Below are 10,558 nucleotides of genomic sequence, written 5' to 3'. Positions count from 1 at the left end.
GTAGCTACATGAAACTCCACTAGAGGGCGCATGTGTCCCTCTAGTTCGATCGTCGCCGGCAACAATAGCAAACAGGGGAACGCGTATATAACGCGCTCCCTTGTTTGGCTTCTCCTGTCGCCATGGCGACGATCGGAATGAAGTCATGGACGTCAGCCGACGTCCTGACGTCAGACGTCTCCGATCCAGCCCATAGCGCTGCCCGGAACTCATTGGTCCGGGCAGCACAGGGCTCTGGCGGGGGGGGCCTCTTGCGCCGCTGCGTGCGGGCGATCGCTGCAGAGCGGCGGCGATCAAGCTGTACGCGCGGCTAGCAAAGTGCTAGCTGCGCGAACAGCACTTTACAGGGTGAAAATCGCCCCATCATGGGCTGAGATCTCCTCCTGGGCGGCATAGCCCGAGCTCAGCTCGGGCTTACCGCCAGGGAGGCTAAGAGCAGTGTTATGTGTGTACAGAAAAAGCAGTGGCATACAGAGCAGCACTCCGTGCAAAGTAAACTGAAGCAAATTATTTCTATCTGGGTGAGCAAACACTGCTGATGACATGAGAAAGCTGAAAAATTTCAATGTTTATTATTTCTATTTGGCAGTTGAATGAACCAGATTGCACATCACATTGACATGGCTGCTGTGCAGACTTTAGAGTTAACATTTAACTCCTTGAATCGATAATATGATTAGGAGATTGCAAGGATGTTCTATTTTCATTTGCTGCTACACAAACTTATTAGATAATGAATTGTATATTTTCAGTTTAGGTTTGCTTAAAGAACCAGGTGCACAAACAGCAAGATGAGCATTTTGGGGTCTGCAAAACATGATTGGACATTATTTATTTCTGCAAATGTGTGAGGGAGGGAAATGGGGGAGGAGTCAGAGGCGGAGAAAACCTGAGGAAGTGTCTATACATGGCCCCCTAATGCCAAGAAAGTCCCAAAGGCAAAAAGTAAGGGAAATTCTCCACACTTCAGTTTTGGACCTGTGGAAAGGGTTTAAAAATTACTGGACTTTAACTGCTCTTTTTTTCCCTCCCCCAGCGGGTCTTTACTGCTAACACACAACTCAAAAAATCTTAGAAACAACTTTTTGGAGTTGTGTCTTAACTGTAAAGCCACGCCGGAAATTCCACAATATGTTGGCTACAACCGTAAGAAAACAAGTTTATCTCTATAAAGTGAGGAAATCCACCGGTATAACTCTAATAAATGCTTCACTTTTCGTCAGAATTATTATTGCTGTACACGAGCATGACCAGTAAGTGGTGCTAAATGTTCACGGACGAGTATTCTTCACCGCAGATGTTCCCAAGTAGAGTAGCTCCACCTGCAGACTGTTGGAGGTTACTGCACACAGCAATACTGTAACGAGAACATCTCATCTCTTCTGACCTATTGCAGAGTAGCCCAGGATCTGGATGGAGTAAGTAGTGCAGAGAACTCTATCCGGGGCGCCAGGCAGTTGTCACAGGTGGGTGTTTTTAGTAGTCAGTCGGTTGGATGGAGGTTCTTAGGATTCCTCGCTCTGTGTGGCGATTTCGTTCCAAAGAGTCTCTGACAAGACGGGGTCTGCCTCCCCGAGAACAACAGCGAAACTGCTCATCTGGAAGTAAAATATACATCATAAGCAGTGATCCCATATCATATGCAACAGCATAACAAATACCCTTCACTACAGAGAGAGAGGTTATTACAAAACAGAACAAACGGCGCAGGGAGATTAGTGCACCGCCGTAATATGAACTACGGCTATAGCGGCACTTGGACAATAATTTGGATGCCGTCAAGAAAATTGTGCCCAAATTATTTTAAATGATAATACAAAAGAAAGTACCCTTTGCAAAAAGCACCAGACTAATCATGTATAGTCAAAAGTCACAACAATTCTTTATTAAGCATAACCACATAGGCAATAAAAACAATTCAAATGTCACCAAAAGAGGTGACAAATAGTGTCTCTCAAAATCCATAAATAACAACAGTAGTTATAAAGTATATTATGTAAACACAGGGATTAGGGATACACCCCCTAAGAATATGTAGTAGTAACCTTACAGCCACTAATTGTGAAAAAGTGATACAAAAATGTGCCTGGCTGCCTGGTGTCTCGCTTCATCTTCCTTGGATCCCTCCATGCGCCTCTTTATGTAAGCACTTTTCTATTTTTCCTACTTTATGCCTATTTGCACACAGGACTTTGATGCAAAGTTCCTGTTATTGCAGTTTGCACATATTTCTCAGGATTCTCTTGCTGTTTTTTTTCCTCCATTACTTGGAGGATTATACTGGTTTGTGCACTTTATTGATTGATTGATTAATACTATTTACTGTGTTTTTATCAGACATCATTTACGGCACACTTTTGTATCACGTGCGCGAAACAGCTGTCAGGCTCGGCACCCGGCACCCACCATACTCCTTCTTCAGCTTACCCCCAACTCTGTCAAGTTAACACTGAATGTCATATGAAGCTAATACTGGATTGTTTTGTACATGTTCATGAAGAGTGAAGACATTACACTGTTTGATATCCAATAAATCAGCATTTAGCAGGGCCGGTTCCTTCTGCTTTCTCTGCTTGAAAATATTGTCCACAATTTACCCGAGCACACTTAGAGCTGATTAGAAGGGCAAGCTCTATGCATCACCAACTTCAAGCTCGTTTTCTGCATCCACAGTAGTGCCAACCCACTATCTTCTACTTCCATTTCTAAAGTACTTTAAGGCTACTTTCACAGTGGGACGTTGCGTTTTGATGCAACGTTAAAGTCGCAACGCAAACTAACAACACAACGTCCCAAAAATGTCACAACACAACTCTATGCCCTGTTATCGTCGGATACAGTAGGCATACAGGCAATGAAAAGTATGCTTCCAGGTCATTACTGAGCATGTGCAAACAGTCCAACGCAGCTAATAACATGCATGCAGCACTTTCTAATAATGCTACACGTTACACACAAACGCATTGTGTGCACTGTGAATGTTGCACAGACTTAGTATTACTGTGCATTAGTACGTTAAAACTTTTTCTAATGTGCGACTTTAACGTCACACTGTGAAAGAGGCCTTAGCCATAAACCACCCTGAACAAGCATGCAGCAGATCGGAGGTTTCAGACATTATTGTCAGATATGACAAGATTAGCTGCATGCTTGTTTCTGGTGTGATTCAGTCACTACTGCAGCCAAATAGGGGGGGAGGGGCCAGGAAACTGTTGTAGTTTAAAAGAAAATAAATATGGCAGCCTCCATATCCCTCTCACTTCAGTTGTCCTTTAATTCAATCCCGTGTGGAATAAAACACATACACACAGTACAAGCCGACAAGTGCAATCTCCAGTGTGGCAGCTTTGCACGAGTTTTATAATTGTTATCACCCACTTCTTGGCTATATAACAGTTCTGCACTATCCTACCAATGCAACAGTTCTGGAATTCTGTAAGTAAATCAGACACCGCTGCATGTGGCACCACTGCTGCCGCCTTAGCCGATGCGCTCCACAGCACTACTGTGCTTCCTCCTTCAACCCGGAAGAAGGGAGCATAGGGCGTGCATGAAATAAAAAGGCGCCAGGAAAAATGGGACTGGCTGGATAACAAAATCTTAACGATAAACATCACTGTCAAACTTGGTTAACGATAAATACAGTTTTCAAAAACGGAAGATAATGAAAAGATATTAACGTCAAAAATCGTTACATAATTCGCCAAAGTTTAACCCATCCCTACTCTCACACAGAACCCTCCCCTGGTGGTGCCTAAAACACACGCCCCCCCCCCTCCCTAGTGTTCCCTAACCCTAACCACCACCCCCGGTGTTGCCTAACCCCCCCCCCCGGTGTTGCCTAACCCTAACCAACCCCCCCGGTGTTGCCTAACCCTAACCAACCCCCCCCCCGGTGTTGCCTAACCCTAACCAACCCCCCCCGGTGTTGCCTAACCCTAACCACCCCCCGGTGTTGCCTAACCCTAACCAACCCCCCCCCGGTGTTGCCTAACCCTAACCACCCCCCCGGTGTTGCCTAACCCTAACCAACCCCCCCGGTGTTGCCTAACCCTAACCAACCCCCCCCCGGTGTTGCCTAACCCTAACCAACCCCCCCCGGTGTTGCCTAACCCTAACCACCCCCCGGTGTTGCCTAACCCTAACCAACCCCCCCCCGGTGTTGCCTAACCCTAACCACCCCCCGGTGTTGCCTAACCCTAACCAACCCCCCCGGTGTTGCCTAACCCTAACCAACCCCCCCGGTGTTGCCTAAACCTAACCAACCCCCGGTGGTGCCTAACCACCCCCCTGGTGGTGCCTAACCCTAACAACCCACCCCCCTGGTGGTGCCTAACCCTAACAACCCCCCCCCCGGTGTTGCCTAACCCTAACCAACCCCCCCGGTGTTGCCTAACCAACCCCCCCGGTGTTGCCTAACCCTAACCACCCCCGGTGGTGCCTAACCACCCCCCTGGTGGTGCCTAACCCTAACCACCCCCCCCGGTGGTGCCTAACCCTAACCCCCCCCCCCCCCCCGGTGGTGCCTAACCCTAACCACCCCCCCCCCCCGGTGTTGCCTAACCCTAACCACTCCCCCTGGTGGTGCCTAACCCTAACCACTCCCCCTGGTGGTGCCTAACCCTAACCACTCCCCCTGGTGGTGCCTAACACTAACCACTCCCTCTGCAGAAACACCCTTTTCCACATAGAAACGATATCTTTGATAATGTAAAATCTGTACATACAAACGAAATAATGACAAACTATAACATTGCATGCTTCTAAAACGATAACATACTTCAAAACCTGTAATGTTCTCCTGTTGTTAATGATATTTATTGCGGCATCCTTTTTTCTGCTTTTTCACAGTATTAACGAAAAATGCATTAGAGTCTATGGCGGCGCCCTTTTCGTCCACCCTCAGCCAGCGCCCTTTTTTCCTGCTACCAGCATAGGAGTGACATGGAACGCATTGGCTAAGGCGGCGGCATGGGTAAGTTGACACCCCTCTGCGGTGGGCAGCGGTGTCTAATTTAAATTTTGATTCCGAGTAACTACTCTATGCTCATAGCTACTCATGGTGCACATGGCTATTCTGGAAATTCATGCACAACCAGTGCAAAGTCTTCTTATTAGTAATGAATTTACTCTCAGAACACATGCCGATAAGTACTTTCTTCCACTTATGAAATAAAAAACTCTCATAATGCTTAGGTCAATCTGCCCCAATGTAACGCCAATGCTATATAAATGTATAACAATCATTAATATAACAATGACAACAAAATAATAATTACTATTATTAGTACTACGCCAAATTATAAATTTCCTTTAGGCCTTGTGCAGTCGTAACTTATTTTTGGCTCATGTTTTCACAGTGCGCACTCGCCTGCATCAGAACATGCTGTGTGTGGACGCAATACTGCAAAACAGAATAGAAAATGTGCATCGGCCATAAAAATGCATCATGCAGAGAAGGAGTGCATGTTACTATGAAAGTGAACAGACTTCCATATATCAGATAGCACACTGTGTGTGTGTTGTGTCAAAGCTGACAGTATTAGGCCCAGTGCCCACCAAAAACCGCTAGCAGATCCGCAAAACGCTAGAGGTTTTTGAAGCAGATTTCAGAGCAATTCTAGGCATGTTTAGAGAGGTTTTCTAAACATGCCTTGCGTTTTTTGGAGCGGTTTTGTGTAGCAGATTTCATATATTGTTACAGTAAAAGCTGTTACTGAACAGCTTCGGTAACAAAACCGCTTGGAAAACCGCTCTGAAAATCGCCATAAAACGCCAGAGAAAAACGTTAGCAAAATCGCTCGCGTTCTGCGATCAGCAAGTGTGAATGGGCCCTTACAGTGTGTAAGATCCCTTTGGGCTAGTTCACACTATGGGCTTGATTCACTAAACCGTGATATGACAAATAGCACACCTTATCAAAGTTAACACGCCTTATCAGAGTAGCATACCGAGCGCTACAAACTTATGCCTGCTAATTGGCAATGGCACTCGTCCTGCCCTGAGCCCCTGAAGGTTTGTAGCGCTCACTATGCTACTCTTATAAGGCGTGTTAACTTTGATAAGGTGTGCTATTTGTCATATCACGGTTTAGTGAATCAAGCCCTATGAGCGTTTTCGTTTTTTGTTTAAGCCCTGGCAATTTTTGAAATCGCTCTAAAAGCAATTGTGCAATGATTTCCTATGAGAGTGTTCATAATTGAATGCTCCGCTTTCTATTGACTCGCAAACGTGGCTCCTGTACCATTTTCTGAGCGTTTGTGTTCAATAGAAAGTGAAGAGAAATTGCAAAGCGCTTGGAAAAGCACTTTGTATAGAGATTTCCCGAGTGCTTTTATGAATAAATACATTGTACATTAATTTCCGGGTCAAAGAATTCACTTCCTAACTGACGTCAGGAAGTGTAAAAAAACATCGCTCCACAAAAGCGCAGGAAAAAAACGGTTTTAAAATCACTAACCAAATCGCTCAGCGATCGCGATAGCGGTTAGTGAACAGGGCCTTAAAGTGGACCTGACCTCTTGCATAGGACAGAAGGAAAACATACAGCAATGCACCCTTTATGTATTTAGAGAGTTTAGCCTGTCTAATTCCCCCTCATCTGTGTCTAATCAGAACTGTAATTTGAGCTCTCAGCTGTGTCAGCTCAGGAATCTGGCTGCCTCAGCAGAGCAGCTAATTTGTAAACACAGGATGTCAAACCTATGTCTAACAGCAGGAAGTAGACAACTGCAGCTTTTATTGCAGGATTTTTATCAGCTGTAACAAATGTTTTTCTTTAAAGGTTATTAAGTTGTTACTTTTTTTTTTTTTTTTTTAGAGAGGAAGGTCTGAGTTCAGATCCGCTTTAAAGCACACTTGAGGTGAGAGGGATATGGAGGTTGCCATATTTATTTTCTTTTAACCAATGCACATTGCCTGGCTGTCCTGCTGATCCTCTGCTTGTAATACTATACTTACCCATAAACAACCCCTGAACAAGTCTGATGTCTGGCTGGACCACACACCTGCAACAAGCACGCAGCTAATCCAGACACTACTGAAGCTAGAAACATCAGCAGGACAGCCAGACAACTTGCATTGTTTAAAAGGAAATAAACATGGCAGCCTCCATATCCCTCACTTCAGGTTCCCTATAATAACTCTCCCTGTAGACAACAAGCTGTGCACAGGTTATACTCACAGGCAGAGCGTGGAGAGGCAGCAGGTTGCGCAGCGCACACACGCACTTCTCCTCAGTGATGTGTCCTTGTTTGAGTCCCTCTAATATATTCTCCTGCAAAGGAAAACATACACAATAAATAGTGACTGTTCTAAATGGAAGTGCGCTGATGGGGCTGATGCAGCGCCCGCTAGAGTCTGCTGAATAAAATGAGAAAACAACAAAACAGAGACGGTCAATGAGATGCAAATATTCCAGGTTCGGATGCAACTTTAAACTGCGGCAAACAAACTCAGTAAGTGAAGTTTGTTTACTTCCTGGGCGGTACCCTGAGTGTAGCTCGGGTGTTGCTTTTATCAGCAATTAGGGGTAACCCCGAGCTACATTTGTGGATACCGCAGAGAGGGCCAGATGCAGAGTAGAAGCAGGTGGTGTAAATCGCTCACCTCCCCATGATCCAGCAGCAGCAGCAGCAGCAGCACGTCTCCTCCAGGTCTGCCTCACTGTGCTGAGACTGCTGTCTGTCATGTGATAACGGGGTGATCTCAGCACATAGATGCAGCCCCCCCTGGAGAGTAGAAGGAACACTTCCAGGAAACGGCCAGATCCCAGGGAGGTAAGTGATCTGCAGGCTCCCTGAGGATGGGGGCTTGGGGGGGGGGGGGGCCTCTGGCATACTATACTGAAGAGGGGGAAGGGGGAGGGAATGACGACGCTCTAACTACCTATACTTGGGGGTGCACTCTGGCTATCTACACTATGGGGGATCTCTGGCTATCTATAACCGTGGCAGTGGGAGCGCACACATTGGGTGACTCCCCTATCTACGGGGGGAGGTTTACACTCTGGCTACCTACACTAGTGGGTCACTCTCTGGCTTCCTGAACTATGGGGGGCTCTCTGGCTGCCTTTTCTTAGCGGTGTGATACTTTCCAGAGAAGGAATTATTGTACCACTTTTAGAAACTCATTTAGGAAAACCTCATACCGCTAAGGAGTTAAGCAAAGTTTCCAGTTTTGTTACTGGCACAGTAACCCAGTATATTGCCATCTCATCGATCATCTCTAATGACCATTGTTGTCATGGAATCATAGCAGTGTGATGGAGAATCAACTGCCTGATCTCCTCTATATGTCTGCAAGCTAGATTGGTCATGGTCAGTAAATATGAATGGGAGATTCTGCCATCACTCACATCATTCTCTTTATCTGATGCAGCCACCCCAGAGTAACTCCCATTCTAAAAGAATGTCAGTCATATCCATTCATGAAAACCTGCAGCTGCTGGGAGAGTGGGTGTTCCCCAGCTATGGAGCAGCTCTTAGTGCTGAGCACATGGTCACAATCCCTCCACTTCTGGGTTTGCTACATGACAAGACACTCTTAGCCATGAATTGTCATGTGGGAAACCTGAAAGCCGTTCCAAGGATATCCTGCAGAGGCATGATTGTGTTGCATGCTGGGACACGAATTTAAAGTTAATCAAGATCATTAAATTACTTTTCCATGGTTGTTTTTATTTCATTTTAAGTCTTTGTGGAAATGTTCAGAGTGTGGGAAATATTTTGGCGATAAAGGAAACCTTGTGAAACATGAGAGAACTCACACTGGTAAGAAACCTTATTCATGTGCTGAGTGTGGGAAATGTTTTGTACAGGAATCACTGCTTGTCAGACATGAGTGTGGGAAATGTGTTGTTCATAAATCACTTCTGGTCAGGCCTGAGAAATCTCACACTGCTGAAAATCACTATTCATCTGCTGCGTGGGGGAAACTTTTTGCACAGAAATCAGTTCTTGTAACACACTGGTGAGAAGCCTTGTTAATGTGCTGAGTGTGGGAAATGTAAATCAAACTTTGTCGTGCATAAGAAATCTCTCACCGGTGAAAAGCCATTTTCATATTCTGAGCTTGGGAAATGTTTTGCCCAGAAATCTGACCTTGTCACACATGAGAGAGATTGCACACTAGTGAGAAGCCCTATCCATCCATGTGCTGAGTGTGGGAAATGTTTTATTTGTAAATCCCATCTTGGCAAAGATGAGAGATGTCACACTGGCGAAAAACTCTATTCATGGGCTGAGTGTGGGAAATGTTTTGGAATTAAATCAAACTGTCATTTACCAGAGATCTCATACTGGTGAGAAGCCTTATCCATGTGCTGAGTGTGGGAAATGCTTTGTTTTAAAAAAAAAAAAAAGTATGCATTATATAATTTATTTAATTTTTAACCACTTAAGGACCAGTGCTTTCTGCAGGGATCTGTGCTGCGTGGGCTCTCCAGCCTGCAGCACCGATCAGGATTGAGCCTTGGCAATTAGACTTCCTCCCTTTTTTCCCCACTAGGGTGATGTCCTGCTGGGGGGGTCTGATCACCACCGGCTGTTTGTGATCTGCGGGGGAGGGCTCCTCAAAGCCCCCCTCCGCAGCGTTTTTGGCGCTCCCTGCCTTCTCGTCCCTCCCTCTCCCTCCATGGGCTGCGCAGGACGGATGTCCAAAACGTCCCCCCCCCCCCACTCAGCAGATGAATAGTGATTCTCACCGGTGTGAGATCTCTCATGTATTACAAGGTTTGGTTTATGACCAAAACATTTCCTACACTTACCACATGAATAGGGATTCTCACCAGTGGGAGACAAGCAGTGATTTATACTGAGGACATTTCCCACACGCAAATCATGAATGTGCATTCCCAGTAGGGATGATTAATAAGATGCAGATATTTCCAGGTTTATGTAAATGTGTATACAAATAAATGAAGCTTAAAATGGACCAATCAAGTCCCACCCAGATTTAAATCGATTGGTCCAATTTCAAGTTGCACATATTTGAATAAAAATTGACATACATTTGCAAAAACTAAGACATTTTTGAATCGCATTGATCATCCCTAATTCCTAGTGTCAAAGCTGCCATGTGAAACGAAATCTGATTTTTGTGCAAAACATTTCCCACACTCAGCACATAAAAAAAGGGCTTCTCACCAGTGTGAAAACTCTCATGTGTGACAAGTTGTGATTCCTGTGCAAAACATTTCCCCCACTCAGCGCATGAATAGGGATTCTCACCAGTGTGAGATCTTTCAGGCCTGACAAGAAGTGATGAATGGACAAAACTTTCAGCTAAAAATGAGGCTTGTATAAGAGAAACAAAGTTCTGATGCCGTGAAAATGTTAAAGAAACACCAGGCATTTTCAGTGCTGCTGAGTCAATTTTTAGTCCGGAGGTTCACTTTAACAAACCCTGAACATTTGGTGATCCTAGGATGTACGGGGGCTTTACTATAAATAGCTTAAAGAGACTCCGTAACAAAAATTACATCCTGTTTTTTATCATCCTACAAGTTCCAAAAGCTATTCTAATGTGTTCTGGCTAACTGCAGCACTTTGTACTATCA

At 45.2% G+C, this 10,558-nt stretch overlaps 1 protein-coding gene across 3 annotated transcripts in view; it reads right to left on the bottom strand.

Annotated features, from left to right (window-relative positions):
* Positions 1-548: 548 nt before the first annotated feature.
* Positions 549-10,558, bottom strand: part of SAAL1 (serum amyloid A like 1) — a 227,095-nt gene continuing 217,085 nt past the window's right edge. For all 3 annotated transcript variants that reach the window (XM_068260992.1, XM_068260993.1, XM_068260994.1), the window contains exons 12-13: positions 7,184-7,276; positions 549-1,598 (exon numbers count right to left, since the gene is read on the bottom strand). In XM_068260992.1, coding sequence (XP_068117093.1) covers positions 1,506-1,598; positions 7,184-7,276 — 186 coding nt within the window. In that variant the 3' untranslated portion in view covers positions 549-1,505. The remainder of the gene's footprint in view (positions 1,599-7,183; positions 7,277-10,558) is intronic.

This window comes from Hyperolius riggenbachi, chromosome 11 (genome assembly GCF_040937935.1).
Source record: "Hyperolius riggenbachi isolate aHypRig1 chromosome 11, aHypRig1.pri, whole genome shotgun sequence".
Classification (NCBI taxonomy): domain Eukaryota; kingdom Metazoa; phylum Chordata; class Amphibia; order Anura; family Hyperoliidae; genus Hyperolius; species Hyperolius riggenbachi.
The sequence above is the reverse complement of the archived record's forward strand: the minus strand, read 5'-3'. Positions and strand labels throughout refer to the sequence as shown.